The 19,069-nt window shown below is 37.7% G+C and overlaps 1 protein-coding gene across 1 annotated transcript in view; it reads right to left on the reverse strand.

Moving 5' to 3' along the window:
- The window catches only part of DCBLD2 (discoidin, CUB and LCCL domain containing 2), an 81,010-nt gene extending 62,966 nt beyond the window's left edge, over positions 1–18,044 (reverse strand). Inside the window, exons 1-2 of the mRNA XM_069472528.1 lie at positions 17,837–18,044; positions 524–751 (exon numbers count right to left, since the gene is read on the reverse strand). Coding sequence (XP_069328629.1) covers positions 524–751; positions 17,837–18,044 — 436 coding nt within the window. The remainder of the gene's footprint in view (positions 1–523; positions 752–17,836) is intronic.
- Positions 18,045–19,069: the final 1,025 nt, after the last annotated feature.

Genomic DNA, 19,069 nt, shown 5'->3' on the forward strand with positions numbered 1-19,069 from the left:
GTGTCAGGTACTGCTCTAAGCACTTTACATATACTATTCATTCCCTAATTTACAAGTGAGAAAAGAGAGAGGTCAGGCAACCTGCCTAAGGTCAAAAAAACAAGCTAATGGCAGAGTTAAGGTGAGGCTTTGATCCCAGGAAGTCTGGATCCAAAACCCATGCTCTTAATCACCATGCTATACTGCCTCCTAAGCATGAATTACATCTGTATTCTTCAACTACAAATAAAATGATCAAAGGAAAAAATTAAAAATGAGATAATTAACTTCTTCCTTAGAAGTAGTACAGTGGCAAAGGCACCAACACAGGCTTATTAGAAAAGTAAATGAACAAGGAAAACAGACAAGAATCTTCCCTTCGTGAAAGAAGATTCAGATTTGAGATTTCCAAACATTCTCAACAATTTCTCACATATTGCCTTATGCAGCATAGTTATTCAATGTTAAGTATCAAAAATTCCTTTAGTTTTCAAACTTGGGACAATGATGTATTCACATGCATATTTACAAGAAAATGTCCTACCTATTTCAGTTCTGCTGACTCCAATTCCGTTATAAATTCTCAAGTAATTAAAATGACAAGAATCAGAATCTTCAATGTCAAAGTCACCAAATTTGATGCGAACTCTCTCTCCCACCTTTACACGGATTTCCCATTCACAAACAGTGCTGTTGGGATAGGTCTGCGGGTAGTTTATGGATGTAAGGGTTCCACTTTCAGGGCCTAGTACAGTGTGTCCACATCCATCACCTTAAAAAAAAAAAAGTTAAAAGAATGATAAAGTGCTCTTCCACATTTAACTTATACTACAAGTAATTAGGATTTTTTGTGAAGATTTAAAAATAAGTGTGACATCGGGTATTTTATAGCACCAATATTTTCTTTACACAAGATGAAACAGATGATATAGTTCTTACTACATCTACTCATACAAGCCAAGAGAAGCCAAGTTAGGTCAAAATAATAAATGATTACCTATATAATTTATAAGTTCAAAGAACTTCCCATTCTGAACAAAAAAAGTAAACAAATAGTTAAACATATATATATATATATCATCATAAATTTCATCTTTAAGAGTACCAATTTACAGTAATTGTTGAAAAAGTAAATGTAAAATATAAAAATATGTGATCAGCTTCTTCTATTTACAAATATCACAAACTCCTAAAATCTCTGTGAGATGCTAAATAATTTCTAAAAAAATCACTTAATATATACTAGGGTTTATGCAGATTACTGACCATATTACAGACTACAAGGCATTCCTTCTTGAATCCATTAATATTTAATAAAGTTTAATTCTATACTCTATTGAAATTCGACTTTCTTAGTAGTCCCTCCCCCAAAGAAAAAAGTAACAGTTTAATGGCTTATTAAAGATTAGGAAAAATGACCTTCATGTCTTGGCAGCATTATTTGCTCCAGAGATTTCTTCAGCAATTGGATTTGGAAACTTAGGTAACTTAACATAGTGTTTATAAAAATGAAATATTTGCATCTTTCCCTTTTTCACAAAGTTTGTATTTTTTTTTTCACTGAGCACCCAGAAGGAAGCATTAATGTCCATTTAGAGTTTTCAGCTGCTGCTCCAGTTATACTTTTTAGCATTTTACAATGATGGGATTCAAAGGATCATGAATGTATCTTTTTTGAATAATAGTTTTTTCTCCTTCAAAAGAGTTATTTATAATCAACTCTGGAATAGTACTGTACTTCCACAAAAAGCTATATGAAAAGTGACACTGCTGGGTTTTAACCTCAATATGGACACAGATGGCTGTAATAGAATTTTCTATTATCTTGATTTATTATTTTTAAGACAATGTAGTGTTGATATCATTTACTAGAACAGACGAAGTCTTTTAAAGGCCTATGAGTAAGAATTTTACATAGTATCTAGCAAGTGGTGGCTGCTAAATAAATGTTTTACTAATTGAATAAATAAGGCAACTGTATTAACCTATGAAAAAGTAATTTCAAACTAGTCTTAAAACTAACTTTAATGAAGGAACAACTCTGCACCTAAATTCTTGACAATACTTAAAAATCATATCCTTTGCTTATAATTTTATTCTCAAATCCATATTAGTATCACTCCATAGTCTACTTTTAAAGATCAATAGTATAATAGTAATATGGCTTCCTAAACAAGTATTTCTCATATAAAGCTTAGTTTTTAATCAACATTAAACTTTAGCTATCTTCTATACCTGCTTTCATTTCACACACAAGAACTAGGCATAGCAGCTCAATAATACAAAAATATATAAAAGCAGAATGAAATAAATATGTGGGGTTTTGTGCAATAAACCCACTGATCTTTTGCAAATATACAACTTAGGATCTTATACAATCCAGAAAAAAAATAACTGAAAATTTCCCCTGAAACTAACATGAAAATCTTGAATATCTCTGCTGGATATCAGCTAAATTAAAAACACAGGAGTATAAAAATCTCCACTGTGAAAGTAAATGAACAGTAATATAAATAACTTTGAACAATCATTAACATTTTTCCTTAGAGAAAAAAAACAACTATCCTAAGAAGAGTTTCTAACATTATGAAACTAGTCTGAAATGTTCTCTTACTATTGAAAAGATGAAAACGTGTTTCCTGGAAGTGTTTTAATCTTTAAAACAACACTGAATAAATGAAATAACTCAAAATATAGATGTATTTTCTTTGGTAAATAGAAACTAAGGCAGCTTTTTAAGTGCTTGGAGGTGTTGATGGATTTCAGAAAGTCAAGAATTTCCTATTAACAGCTGGATCCAGTACTTTGTAATGGCAGATTGTCACATTTCATGTATTCTCCATAGGCTATTATTCAGCTTAAGGTTGTCATTTTAAAATGAATTTTACAAAAAGAGCACAGAGTGTTAGGAATAATCTTTAGATGTCTTATGCTGATGTTTATGTTTGATTCTCAATAAATACACAAAACATTTCTTTCCCTCTCCACCCCATAAAGCATAATTTCTACAAAAGTTAAAAGAAAAACTAATTGATGAAAAACAGGACTTTTGCATGCATGCTGATGAAGAAAACAATTAAAATGGAGCTGTCCTTTTTCAGAATCTTGTGAAGGGGGAGGGCATTAACAGTCTGCAAGTAATGTGCCAAGAATGTTCTAAAATATGTGATGGAGTTCAGAGCTTCCTCCTCTCACAAAACAAGATGATAGTCACCAGAAACCAAAGTTAAAAGTAAGTCTCCAATCTACTGCAATGAACAAGTTTGGATGTTTCATATTTCAAGGAATATTTGACAAGTTTAACCTCATTAAACAGCTTAACTAAGCACCTACTGCTATGAAGCATACGTTTAGAATATTACAGTTCAAAAGGGAAGGTTGGGCACAAACATACGCATATATTTTTCTGCTATTCCAAAGTAAGAAATACATTTTACATTGTGACCCTATACACTCTTGCATGCACATTCCTGACCCACTAGGACTATTTCATGACCCACTAATGGGTTCCCATCTGCAGTCTGAAAAACACTGGAGTAAGTATTCAAAGGTCATATCGTTGAATTCTCAAATCAAGGAAAGACCTTGTCCTCACTTTCGCCCCCAAATTAGTAATGTGTTTCCAGTTTATTTTTACAGTTCTTAAAAGTAAAGCCTATTCTACCAAGATACTTAAAATAGGACAAGATATTTAAAAGGAAAACTAAAGTCTGGAAAATATTTTTTATCATTAAATCATCTAATACCCTTAGAGCAGTGGTTGTCAAACAGGGGCTGGGGAGAGTGGAGGAGGGAAAGAGGATCCCTCGGGAGTTTCGTTTACCTCCCATTTGGCAGTATCTGGAGACATTTTTAGTTGTCAGGGCTGGAGGGGGAGGGATGTTACTGGCCAGAAATGTTGCTAAAACACCTTAGAATGCACAGGACAGCCCCACAGAACAAACAATGATCCACCTTAAATGGGAACAGTACTGAGGTTGAAAAGCACTGACTTACAGCCAAAGCTAGGAAACCTCAGACTAAAGATCTGGTTTAGTTCTTGGCTGGGTTTCATTTGGCCCAAAGGGTAATGCTGTTCTACTCACTAAGGGCACAACCCAGGGAATAGTTTTCTCCCAAAGATCAGCAGTTATACTAAAGAGTTTTATGTTCCCACTTACCAATTTTTAAAAAAGTAAATGGAATGCTTTATTGTTCTTTAAGTTAAAGAGAAAAAAACTTCTTTTTGTTAGTCTACCGATTTCAAATAATTATTTTTCTAGGTTAGGAACTCTTAACATTAGGAAGGAAAGGGTGCTAATAGAAACAGGACTAATTGTCCCCAAATTTTCTGATTAGCTTTATACACTGGGAAGAATAATGATTATTGACCGGGCTGCACCACCTACTATCACTCATTTTCACAAAGCAGTATTGACAAAAAGAGCACAGTTACTACTGGGAAAACACCTTCAAAATGAATATCACAGGACCAATCCATACACTCTCACCAACAACTCCAACTTCACCAACTCTTTCTCCTCTTACTCCATCACCATGACCATCACTGACAGCTTCTCCTTCCCCACATGGTCTCCACCAGACTATCTTACCATAAAGGGTAGAAACTTGCTAATATAATTTCTGAATTTTATTTCAGCAGAGAAAAAAACATTAGAATTTGATCTTACTGCTCCTTTGTTTGGCTGTACATTTCATCTAGGGGATTACTCATAGAACATGTGTTCACTTCCTCTGAAGGAGTAAAAGGTCAGATGTGTTAAGCCAGATATAAATTTTGGTATTGTTCCAGGAAAAGAACTGAGTAATTTTTTTTAACTACTTATCCCTAGAGAAAACAGAAAGAACATTAAACATTTAAATGATGATGAATTAATGCAAAAAGGAATGCAAGCTCATTTTAGGCTATTCTAATTAAACTCCAAATCAAGTGTGGTTTTTGGGTATGTGCCTGTGATGCTGATTCCATGTGACCGTCCAGACTACTCCCAGACTTTGGTCATATTGCTACTAATAAATAATATATATTATCCTAACAATTGAGCTCATTAAGATAATTCACTGTGATGTTCAAAAAAAAAAATTCCTCTAACAACAGCAAATACAAATCCAGGACAGCTGCACAAATATGCCAAAAATGTAGAGCAATGTAACTTTCATTACAATAATTACAAACTATGAAAGGTTTACACTTTACCAAAGAGCTTTCAAGGATTTTTTTTTTTTTTTTATCATTATGAACTGGTGAGCCTGATTATACTTTCTCTAAGTGTCACTTCTGTCACACCTTATAATACATTTGTGAGATCTTATAATAAAATGAAAAAACAAGTATGGAGCATTTAGGGAATAGACAAGTGTTCAAAAGAATAAGTTACAACTGTTAACTAATACATCCTATTTCATTTGGCTAAAATGAAGTTTTTAATGTATTGTTTAGCACTATGAATTTTTTAACCAGAAGTACTACATCAGCCCTATAACTGTGAAGTATCTTAAGTTGCATCACTATAAATCTCAAACAGATAATTCAAGATACTCCTTTAATTTGACTTAATTTTTTTAATGTCCTCTTTATCCCTGGTAATTTTCCTTGTTCTGAAGTCAGTTTTGTCTGAAATCAATACAGCTACTCTAGCTTTTTTCTTTTTGGATTAGTGTTCACATGGTACATCTTTCTCCATCCCTACATTTTTTTATTAAAACAAATTTATCATTTTTAATAGGTTTTATTTTTTAGAGAAGTTTTAGATTCACAGCAAAACTGAGTGGAACAGAGATTTGTCATACATCCCTTGCCCCACACATGCATAGCCTCCTTCACTAGTAACATTCCTGACTAAAGTGGTGTATTTGTTTTAATTGATGAACCTACATTGACACATTATTATCACCAAGAGTCCACAGTTTACACTAGGGTTCACTCCTGGTCTTGTACATTCTATGATTTGGACAAATATATCATGACCACCATTATAGTGGTATCCACCATTATAGTGTCACCCAGAGTAGTCTCCCTGCCCTAAACATCCTTTGTGCCACCTGTTCATCCCTTCCTCCCCTCAACTCCTGACAACCACTGATGGTTTTATTGTCTCCAAAGTTTTGCCTTTTTCAGAGTGTCATATATTTGGAATAATACAGTATGTGTAGCCTTTTCAGATTGGCTTCTTCATTTATGTATTTAAGTTTCCTCCATGTTTTTTCATGGCCTGATAGCTCATTTCTTTTACTTAATTTTTTAATAGAGCATAAGATGGATATGCATTTAGAGTCTAAAGAAAGTTAGGGTGGCAATTTTTAAGAAAAGAAATTGTCCCCAGCTTCATTCTTTTTTAAGCCCAAATTCATCTCTACGTGTGTGATAATTTACAAAATTGAATTACATGAAGGAATGTGAGATATATAAATCCTCTTCAATCCTTACCAAGCACTTACTCTACCTAGAACATAATGGGCCACCAAATTGGAGTCATACAAGGAATTTAAATGCCCTATCTCACACTCACTATGACCTTGAGAAGGTTACTCATGGCTGCTAAACGTCAGTTTTACCATCTGTAAAATGGAGATATTATCAATTCAAACCATATAGGGTAAGAATTAAACAAGACACCATATAAAAACACTTGGTATCAAGGGCCTAAGCCATAACAATGTGCTCCATAAATGTTTGTGAGTACTGTCATAAAAGACCAGAAAGGCTTTTGCCCATCATTCCTTGATCCAGTATATTTGGCTACTATCTGGCTAAAGTTAATACAACAATGGCCCATTATTTTAGAAAATTTATAGTAGCTTTAAAGTTTCTAGTGTCTTATGAAAAGTATAAATTTATGAGAAAGTAATTCTCAATAATCCCCTCACTAATAACCTCTACCCCACTTCAGTGATGCACTTTTAGGACCACAACGTGTACTTTATTTTTGCCATGACTGGAAACTCCTCCCTCTGGAAATCTTAAGAACTTTAATGTCTCCCTCTTCTGGTTACAGCCTCCTGACCTTTCAGCTCTCTTACTCCCACTGCATACTTTCTGTGAACTCGATTTCTCTCTTTTCTCTCCACCTATTAAGTTCATCCTGGTCTCATTTCTTTCCCAACCCAGCCTAGACCTCATATCCAACATATATACATTCTTATCTCAAATACGTATGTGTGTGTGTGTACTCTCTCTCTCTCTTCCTGGTACCTTCACTTCCTATCCACTGTGCCCTTCTTGAGCATCTGCTTGGCAAACTCTCCACCCTGGATCAAATAATCTATCTTTGCCGAGGAGGTGACTACTACTGAGAAAAAAAATTCCCAAACCCAGGGGATAGGCATCATTAGAAAGTAATGGGTTCCAACCTCAGATGGGCACTCAATGCCACCAGTATTCTCATATTCTCTTATTTGGTGGTTCTCAAAATGTAGTCAATATCAGAATCGCCTAAGGGCTAATTAAAGGTTCTCAGGCTCCCATCTCTACCTCCACAGATTCTAATAAGTATGTCAAAAAAGTTATCTGAAGCTTGGAAATAGGTTAAAAAAATGTGAGGAGCACATCCTTTAAATGTCATACACAGCAAAAGTCATCCAAAAATCATATGGTAAAATAATTAGTTCAACTTGCTATTAATATTTATCATTGATTAAAGGTCATAGTATTGATTGTCGTTTGGTAGAGATGCATAAAATTTCTGTGTAGTTAAAAAAAATAACCTAAAGGTTACAGTTTATGACTCTGTTGGCCATTAATCAGCTCTGGCCATCTAACCTAGTAATCATATTGTAACATTGCCTATAAACACCCAGCTTCTCAAATATTCTATGGACCAGTTTTAACATTTTACTGATTCCCTCTTTAATTAATGAGTTGAATGAAATATTTGACATGTTCACTTCATATCTGCATGACAGTTATGATTTTGTCTTTTTTGCAAATTATACCCCATAAGGTAGAACTTTAGTGGAGTCTAGGATCTGCACTTTAAGAAATTTTAGGTGGGCGTGGTGGCTCACATCTGTAATCCTAGCACTCTGGGAGGCTGAGGCCCGGCGGATTTTGAGCTCAGGAGTTTGAGACCAGCCTGAGCAAGAGTGAGACCTCGTATTTACTAAAAAAATAGAAAGAAATTAGCTGGACAACTAAAAATATATATATATACACATAAAATTAGCCGGGCATGGTGGCACGTGCCTGTAGTCCCAGCTACTCGGGAGGCTGAGGCAGTAGGATTGCTTAAGCCTAGGAGTTAGAGGTTGCTGTGAGCTAGGCTGACGCCATGGCACTCTAGCCTGGGCAACAGAGTGCGACTCTGTCTCAAAAAAAAAAAAAAAGAAATTTTAAAGCATTAACAATAACAGCAACAATTAAACACAAAAGAACCTTTTTCCACTCAGTGACCACCCCCACATCTACCATTTTATTTCTCACTTTTCCTTTGTGTTACAAAGAGATTTCTTCAGTTGTCTACACTTGATGTCTTACTTCTTTGCCTCCCATTCTAACATCAAGGTACTGCAATTCAGCTTCAAGATTGTTGTGGGTTGAATTTTGTCTTCCATGTTCAAATCCTAATTTCTAGTACCTATGAATGTGACCTTATTTGAAAACAGGGTCTTCACAAACATAATCAAGTTAAACTGAAGTCAATATGGATTTAGGGTAGGCCCTAATCCAATGACTGGTATCCTTATAAAAGGAGGAAAATTTGGACACCGGCAAAGGGAGACCACCATGTAACCACAGAGGCAGAGATTGGAGTAATGCATCTAGAAGCCAAGAACACCAAGGACTGCAACCACCAAAAGCTAGTAAGAGACTAGGAAGGATCCTCCCCCTAGGGTCTTCGGAGAGATCATGGCCCTGCTGATACCCCAATGTCTACCTTCCATAACCATGAGGCAATAAATTTCTGCTGTTTTAAGCCATGTAAGTTTGTGGTAATTTGTTGTAGCAGCAGTAGAAAATTAATACACAGACCTATCTATCCAGTGAAACCATTCACTAAAGCAGTTTCCGAGCTGCCAAACGCCAATGGATACTTTTCCATCATGATCTTCTATGACCTATCTACACAGCATCTGGCATTGCTAGCATTTCCTACCCTTCCATTCTTCTCCCTTCCTTGCTGTCTTCCCTGCCTCCTTCTTAAAACTCTCCTTCCAAGTCTTAGGTCTTCTTTTAACTCTCTAACTGCAACTTGCCAGACTTAACTGTAAACTTCTTACTACTGACTATTGCTGCTATTCTTCAGTTTTTTTCCCCCACTCTTTGTATTCTACGTGGGCAATCTCACCTACTCCATGACTACAGTCACCACCAAAAGTAGAAAGCTCCAAAGTCTCCAGTCTTTCTCCCAGTCTTCAAACCTGTTACCTACATATATTAAGCATTTCTGCTCAGAAGTTTCACAGCATTTCAAACTCGACAAGTCCCAAGCAGTCAATGAACAACTGTAACATAACAAGCACTATACTAGGTGCTAGGGACAACAGTCAGAATGACAGGCAAGGCTTCTGTCTTTATAGAGTTTACAATACAGTAAGATAGATATAGCAAGTAATTCCAGGAATGAATACTACACGGAAGTAATGGGTGCTTTACAGCATGTGTGTAGGAGAAATAGCAGTTAGCTAGGCAGAAACCCAGGTGGATAAGAGAAGTGGAGAGGAGGAAAAGAATTCCAGAAAGAAAAAACCAGCATTTAACTGATTCTTTGCTCTCTCAAATTTAACTGTCATTAAGTTTTATACTCTCTATCTCCTTAATATCTCTAAATTTAGTCCCTCTGAACAAGTGCAGGCTTTGTAAAGTTCTCTAACAGTCTTCCCCACTTCCTATCTTTCCTCCCTGTAATCCACTATACACACTCCTGCAAGTGGTTTTTTTTTTTTTTTTTTTTTTATTTCAATATATTTAGGGAGTACAAGTGTTTTTTGTTACACCGACGAACTGTGAAATGCTAAAGTCAGGGCTTTTAGTGTACCTATCACCAGAATAGTGTGCACTGTACTCGATAGGTACATTTTTATCCCCCACCTTCCTTTCTTAGTTTTCGATGTCCATTACACCATTTAATGACCATATATACCCCTCGTTTAGCTCCCACTTATAAGTGAGAACATACGGTATTTGTTTTTCCACTGCCAGTGTTTCTTAAATACTAACTACACCAGGTGGGTCCCCTATTTAAAAATCCTTTAACTGTTTTCCACTGATCATGCAATAAAGCTCAAACTCTTCAGCAAGGACACAGTCCATTATAATCTGGCCCCTGATTCCCTTTCAAGCTCATCTGCTGACTGTTCCCATAACCTCTTTGCTCTAGCTGTGAACTAGGGGTGACTTCCCTTATGCTCCACACTCTCTCATCTCTGTGCCACTGCATGTGATATTCCACTCAGCCAAGAATAGTGTTCTTCCTCCTCTCACCCACCTAGCAAATACCTACTCAATGTTATCTCCTTTGTGAAACCTTTCTGAAGGCCCTGGTTTTTCTCCCTATTTCCATTATCATAATCTCTTTACTGTACTTAATATGCTTAACTATGCATATTTATGTCAGTTTACCAGATCACGGTATAAACGTCTGTTAGGAAGACAATGCATTCTATTCACCTTTATAGCCATACACACAGAAATAAAACATATGATGAGGCTCTTAACACATGCTGTTGAATTTAGAAATAAACCCAAATGAGTCTTGTATTATGCTAGGCAAGTGATACAGTAGAAAGTACATAGACTCTGGAGTCAGACAGATTCGGATTTAAATTCTAGACACGCCAACTTTAGAGATCCTGGGCACTTCATCTCTATATGCCTATACATCCTCACCTGTACAGAGGTGAGGATGGATGCCACTCATCTCCCAAGGTAATTGTAAGAGTTCAATAAGAAGTTATTTAAAATACAGTGTACTCTCTATAAGCGTAACACTCCTTTTCCTTGAAGAGGATGCCTCTATCTAGTACCCGCCTTATCCTTCTTCTGGGAAGTGCTCTGCAATTTCCCAACAGTTTTTATGTGACTTCATGCCCCCTGGTTAGTTGACTGGTCCAAGGGTGGGTACTGACTCACACTGGGCCAATGTGAGGCCAACTCATCCTTTCCTCCAATTTCTGGACCTTGAACAATACGGAAAATCCCAGAATCTCTCCAGTGTTAAAGCTGCAAGCCGTGTGGACTGCCAGCAGCCATGATTCCTCCCATGTAGAGAAAACCAGACTGAAGCAAAAGTGAAGAACTAAGTTGAGTCCTTGGTTCCTGAAGTCCAGCTTTATTCCTGCTTTCCCCTTGGCTTAGGTTAGTTCAGCTATAACGAAGACTCAGAATCCTCCTGATTCTTTCCCCTTCTACCCTAGGCAGATATGGCTTTCTGTTTCTTATAATCTCAAGAGTCCTAACTAAAATACTCTTCCTCTACCCATGCAACAGAATGTCTGTCTCACATCCAGACCTATAAAGCTAGCTTCTAGGATGCAAAAAGTAACTAGAAACAAGGGCATGTCAAGAGGGAATAAATAAACTATGAACCTGAAAATGATCTGAGAGGGCGGAGACCAAAGAAAGCTGAAACTTATCAATAGGTAGAAAGTTGGAGAGACAAAGCAAAGGTATAAAGGGAGGGTGCAAAAACAGTATTAAGGTTTGGGTGGTTGGAGGCCAATTAAGGACAAGCTGTGTGAACAACCATGACTGGCTGTCAAGTCCCTCCATTGCCCAGTCTCACTCCTCTCACTGAGCTAGGGCTGGAAGTTCCCTAAAAACAACTGGGGTGGCGATAAAAGGCAGAAGGATGGAAAAGTCTCATTAGAAAGCAAACATTTGAAAACAGATTTTTAATTGCAAAGTAGGGAAAAGTGAAACAAAATTTTCACTCATATATTGATTCACTGAACAAAAATTTACTGGCTACCCAAACAGATTTGATCCCAGTCTTCAATACATTCTAAAAAGATAGATAGGTTATATATTTAAAAACATTTAGAGTGTTAAGTGGATCTCAAAATGCAACATGGTTAGTATTTAAATCCAAGTACGTCTGAGTCCAAAGCCTCTAGACTTTAAAAGACCACCAAGGTGAAAAAACAACAAAGACAAAGCTCCCAGATTTTTCAGACAAGACGAAAACCAAAACAAAAATCTGATGACTTAAATGACAAGTTTCTATAGGGCAAAAGCAAGACTGCAAGGACTAAAAAGAAATTCATCATTTAACAAATATCTGCTGTGTGCAGACACTAAGAAAATGTACAGCACAGATGTTTACTTTTTAAAAGTTTGTCACTGAAAAAAGCAGAGATACAAGGCACCTGGAAAGCAAACAATTGAACAAGGAGATGTGTAAAAGCCAGTGACATTTTGAGCAGGTTTCCAGATACAGTAAAAGCACCACAGAAGTATAAAGTATGATAAAACAAAACTCACATTCCCTGATGAAGTATGTTCTGGACAAAGTGAAAAAGGACAAGGTTTCAGGAAGGAGGAAAAGTGAGGCAGAAGGCAAAATCACATTGTGCAGGGATGAGGAAGGAACAGGGCAGGAGTTCAGCTCCACAGAGTGAGACAGTCAAAATGCTGCTGCTACACAGTAATCCCCTTTTGGATTTGATTAGCTAGTCCTCATTTGTGGCAGATCTAATCACAATGGCCACATGACTTTCTCCAATAACTCTGAGCTATCCAGAACCAAAGAAAGACAATGGGTACTGCCATATAGCCCCAAGTTTGGGAATTGTCAAGGGCCAGGGGAAGAATCCTGTTGAGATGATGGACCTGGGTGCCTGGGCTGGGAAGAGACAAGTAAACCGTAGGTGGACAAATGGACGGGGTGAAAGAGGCGGCCTCTACGGCTGATGTTATGCCTAACATCACACTTACAAATCCTTGGTCTGCCTCTCAATGGGAAGTCCGCCACCATATAGTCTCCACCGACCTTTCCAGCCTTGATTTCTTGAATTTGAACAACAGACACCATGGTTAAGTATTAGAAATATGAAAATGAATAAAACTCTCTCCACTGACAGGAACAAATACTTAAAATACAATGTGGAATGTACTGTCTGTAGATGAGTATAGGGGAATGGTTAGAAAACTCTTCATAAAGGGATGACATACAAGAAGCTTTTTGAAGGATGATTAAAAGTTTACCAAGAAGACAAGGAAAATGAGTAAGGGCATTCCAAGTAGAGGAAACTGCATATGTAGAGAGATCAGTATAGGAAACAAGGCAAAATGGCATGAACTTACATATTAGAGGAATAAAAAGTAGCTCACTCTTAATACCTTAACTATACAGTGTGAGGGGTGCTGGCATGAAATTAGGTCAGAATAGAAGGGAAGGACCAAACTGTGAAAAAATTACATATACAATATGCAAAAACATTTGGATTGTAAGATATAGCTAATAAAATTTTACATTTTAAAATTTTTGACTTTTTGTATTTTGCAAGCATGCTTATGTGAGCTAAATTAGCCTATGAAACAATTTTACCATGCTGTCTACAGAACATAACACTACACTATCAAAATTATAACTATGTAAGATTATGTAGATATTTGAATATGGAATAAAAAGTAACAAAAAATTATAAATTGATGGATTAGGAAGTAGAACTGTGGATAATTATTCAAGTGGAGTAATTATCATTTTTATCTGTAAATTTTTTTTTTAAATAAATACAAAGTGCTATGGCCATAAGATTGTTAATAAAGAAAACCAAATCCAGGAGCCACACAAGGAAAATTGGCAACTTGTCTCACTTCAAATTTCAACAATCACATTTAGCAAATATCATTATTTTTATGAAGCTTTTCCTAATCCTTTTAAACTTATGTCATCATTCCATATCCTTCTAAGTAATCAAGAATTGAAAGTAGAAACTGTTCATCTGCATGTATTCAACTGTTGTCCAACATTACTACCTGAGCTTTGACATCTCAGGGTCATTTTGCTAAGTGTAGTCCTAAATTTAAAATCTACCCCTAAGTAAATCTAGCCTTTTCTCATCAAATATGATCATATATTACATCATTATTTCCTTTTGTAAATTCATTCATTCATTTTAATTCTAATACTGATATTTCTACTTATACCAATTTTATCATTTAAATTTTTTTTTGTCTTTTAGAATGAAGTTCAGATGTTCAAATAGAATTTATCAACTATCACCAGAGGGAAATAATGTTTTCTTTTTGCTTATAAGATTGGGAAAGTTACCTAAATATCATTAACCTGTAACTTTACAATCAATTTTTCATGTACAAGTTTCAAAAATGTGGATTTTAAATCTGATTATTCACACATGTGGAATGTGTGCTGTGTTTCATAGTGTAAAATTAATCAGAAATACAACAGAAAAGGATGTTTTGATTTTTGCTTCTCAACAAAACTACAAAAAATAGCCCTAATGTTTTATCATGCCAAGAAAAGACAACGGAAATTCTAAATTAACCTAATGTCGACATTAGAAATTATTACAAATGTTTCTTTGCAGAGAGAAATGAATTCTTCATTTTTTACAACTCACAAATATTCTTCAAAAAATATTTCCCTGCATCACAAGCAAATAAAGTTATTACTTGACAGAATATAAACTTTTTTCACACATTAGTTCCAAATATCATTGTGGAACTGAATCATTCTTTTTAAGAACCAATCTGATTTTTTTCATAGATTTATTAAACTAGCAAACAAAAATCAACACCTTCACAAAAGGGTCATATTAATAGGCCTAAACAAATCAGGCTTAATGGATTTTTAAAATTAATTCCCTGATATTTTACCAAACCCAAATTACGTTCTAACTCAGAAGGTAGGTACATCTTCCATGAACAAATGAGGAAGCTGAGCTCCTGAGATGGGGTAACCCAAATTCCTATAGTCATAATGTAAACCTGAGACATAAATGCAATCATAGGAGACCATCAACTTTCTATTAAGTAAGTTTATTACAGTAGCAAATATGCTATCAGCATAAGTTTCACCAATTTAAGTTTTTTAGAGATGCACATTTTACAATAAAAAACAGTTTTCAATAAAAAAGAAACATTTTGAAGATGAACATAAAACTTAAAAGTATGCATTTAAAAGCCATATCTAAAAAATCAACATAGTAAACAGATGTAAACAATCTATTCATAAATTTATTACTGAAATAAGACTGGTTAAAATACATCTCTGCTATGAACACATCAATTTTCAAAGCAATGATAAACTTTATTCTGAGCCAAATAAAGAAAGTCACTGTCAGCAGAAGATCTGCTGAGGAACAGCTATGTATGGCATTAATTGGAAAGAAGATAATACACTCTGCTATTTCAAAATGTCAGAAAGATTAAAAAAAAAAAAAAGAACCACTGAAGCACAGTTCTACCTCAAGATACATATTAAATGCATTTCTACCTATGCCAGCTGAGGGAAAAAAACCTATTTATCAAAAAATGTTTTTTCAGTTTATTTTTTATTCTGACTATATGCAAATTATAGAAAATTTGGAAAAGTAAAAAGAAGAAATTACCCATCATTCTACCACCAAAAGACAGTACTTGTCAACGTTTTATTATTTCCTTCCAGTCTTCCTCCTAATACTTCTTATAGAATAAAAACTCTGGTTTGTACCTTAACATTACAACATATGGACATCACCGTTATTAAAAATTCTAAAGGTGTAAAGCACTGCTTCTCATTTTGAAATTCGACTTCTTTTCAGGTTATGTGAGAGAATACAGGTAGAGGTAGACATTGAAGCAAGCACATCTGTTAGGCTGGTAAAACTGGTTTAAAAGGAATTCTACCATAGCCTTTATTAGGGTCCTTGGGGTAAAAAATATAATTTTTAAAAATTAGGGGATTCAAGTCTCACATAATTTCTGAGTTTTCTGATGATGTATACCAAATTAGCTCTTAATACGCCATCAACTTAGTAAACTCAAGATTACTAATGATAATCATTTATAGCTATATTATGCTTTTCCCTTTGCATATTATCATTTTGTTTATATTAAGCTATGAGATAGGTAGACATTCTCATATTAACGATGTAGAAAACTGAGTTATGAAGTGATTAAACAATTTAACAAAATGTACCCCAATTTAGAAGACAACCAGAGAGCAAGTCTTTAAATTACCAGCATCATTTCTATTTGTGTTACCCTACACTGATGTTTATATAAGATGACACTGTGAAAGAGAAACATATTTGTTAAAATACCCTAATAATAATATTAAACCTTAAAAAATGAGGTAATGTTGCATGTCTGATTAGACTAGCCTTGAGAAATTCCAAAAACAAGGCAATCACCTCATTTGGGACAGAGACATGTAACTGAAACCATACTGTTCCAAGATTTTTTTTTAAACATAATATAAACACTTTCAGGTCTAGAAATAAGCAAAAACAGTCAGAGTACTCTGCTTATGTAGTGGTATTTCTTTTCAAGCAAGGACTTTATTTTCTTTGTGTCTCAGTTTCCTAATGTTTGAAATGGGATATCAATACTTATCTCAGCTGGCTGTGGTAAGGATTAAATGAGTTAATATACATAAACCACTTAGTCTTGTGCTTGCCACAAAGTAAATCAAATAAGCATTTGCCTTATATAAGCTTGTCTTTTCTCCCCCTACCAGGAGGGAAACACGTACATGCATATAGGCTCTGAAACTTCAGTGGAATGAAGGCTTTCATACCCTATTGTGATGTTCAATAATTCATTTAAGAAAACGATCTAACTAAAACCTACGTGCTAAGCATCTAAATTCTGAGTTACTCTTTATAGAAATGTACCTAGATCTAAAGAAGTCAGTTTAACAAACACACTTTTTCCTTATACGTAGTGAGATTACATTTGCACATGCCTGTCAAAGTTTCAGCATCTTCCTAATGACAGGCTTATATGGCCATGATTCCCTATGTAACTGAAAATCGTATGAGAGCAACAGTAAATTGGACTTAAAGGTAGAGATCAAATAAGGAAAAAAAAGCTCTTTCCAGCAATAAGTAACAATCTAATCCTTATCCTTCTCACTGCAATAAGATGGGAAATGCAGTGGAAAAATGTGTTCAATAACTTATGCCAAACTGATTAAAAAACTGTAGTACACTGCCGGAAAATAGTGCTAAAAGGGAAAAAAAATCATTCTCTTTCCATTATGATGATTATTCAATAAACAGTTTTGCTTCCTTCTGGAATAGGTTTTTCAAGGATTTTACTGGAAAAAAAGTTTTGTCACTTTCTGGAAAGGTTTACCCTTTTAACGTGGAACGCTCCATTTGGGCAACACAGCCTTCGGGTCAGACTGTGCTTGACCCAGGCAAGTCTAGACTACCTTCCTCAATAGGCAGGCATTGTAAAGAACATTCTGAATCTAAGACTCACAGATAACCAGAATCTACTCCATTCGCTTTCACAAAGGACGATAATTTTCACTGCTTGCCTTTAATAGGTTTAAGAGGCTATTTAATTTCCTTGCCTTCCTACTGTGTCCATCCATCCATGTAGCTCAACTTTAGGAGTCACATCTCCAAATATTCTCTTTTTCCTTCCAAAAATTTTCCTCAGAAGAAGGATCTAATATCAACGTGAGACCCTTTCATAGCAAGGTCTCACGTTCCCCTTTGCAGAGAAATGAATGGCCTTGCCAAAAAGTAAAGCCACGCCAACCCGGGGGACAGGCAGGCAGACCCCATCTTTGCAACTCAACCCTGAGAGTGCCCAGCCAGGTCTGGCCACGCACGAAAGCGCACGGCACCTTCCCGGCTGCAGATTTGTTTTACCGCCGGGACTCAACGCCGCGGGGGAAGGTCCCCCCGCCGCCCTGCTGTTTTGGGGGCCCCTCGAGCCTCTCACTTCCCTGAGACCACTCACCTTGCTGGGCTCCAGCGTCCTCCAGCAGCAGGAGCAGGACAAGTAAGAGCAGGAGGAACAGAGGCATGGAGGAGGAGGAGCTGGAGCGGGGAGGGAGGGAGCAGGAGCGGGAGAAGGGGAGCGCGGCCCGGGCGGGGGCGGCAGCCGCGGCCCGGACTTGGGGACACTGCGGGCTGCGCCAGGCTCTCACCACCGCCTGGCTCGCCATCGCGGCGGCCGGCAGTCCGCCCGCATAGTGCGGGCGCCCCGGGGCCGCGGCAGCCGGCGAGGAGGCGGAGGCTGCCGCGGGAGAGCAAGAGGCAGCGCGCGCCTCGCCCCGCGCCGGGACCCCTCCGCCCCTCGCCCCGCTTTCACCTCCTCCTCTTTCGTCCCTTCCCTCCGCTCCCCGCCCCGCGACCCCAGGCCGAGCGCAGGGGAGGGGAGGGAAGGAATCGGGGTGCTCTAGCCGTGGAAAGTGGCCGCGGCGGAGCTGGGGAGCGCGCCTCCACAGCCACACTCCTCACCAGAGCCCCGCTAGCCGCGCTCGCCCGCGGCTCTGGCTAGCTGGCAAGCAGGCTCGCCGCCCGCTCCCTCCCTCTCCCTCTCCCGCGCGCTGGCCACGCCTCCCCAGCCGCCACGGCCAATCCTCAGTCAGCTCCTGTCCGTCTCCTTCGGTGTCACCCAATCAGCATGCTCTCTCCTCGGCCAACCCGCCAGCTCTCCGGCCCACTCCTGGAGCTCCTCCGCCCCTTATCTCTCTTCTCCAATCCCCTTCGGCCTTTGGAAGCGTCCCACCCGCCTCCCCCAATTCGGGTCCCGCCCCCAAGCTCCGGCCCCCAGCGGCCCCCGCCCGGCCCGCGCGCCTGTTATTGTTGGGACTGCAGCCCAAACTGATGCCGCTGAGGAGGCCGCTAGCTCTGGTCAATGACTTCCGGGACTTCCCCCATCCCGTTCTCGCTGCTCCTCAGGCCCAGCTTGCTCCTTGCTCCTCCCCCGCCGCACATCAGGCCACTGGAAGGGGTGGGAAACCTGGATTCTGGATGGTTTGAGCTGAGAGCTGGGAGCCGAGTCTAAGAGACTTTTTTTTTTTTTAAATAGAGCATTTTTTTAAATTGGAACTACAGCCAGTGTTGCACCAACTCCGAGTTATAATACAATAACAGATGCAATGTGAGCTATGATCTCACCACTGCACTCCAGTCTGGGCAACAGAGTGAGACCGTGTCTCAAAAAATATATATATTTCCTGTTTCC

The sequence above is a fragment of the Eulemur rufifrons genome, chromosome 7 (genome assembly GCF_041146395.1).
Source record: "Eulemur rufifrons isolate Redbay chromosome 7, OSU_ERuf_1, whole genome shotgun sequence".
NCBI classification, from domain to species: Eukaryota; Metazoa; Chordata; class Mammalia; order Primates; family Lemuridae; genus Eulemur; species Eulemur rufifrons.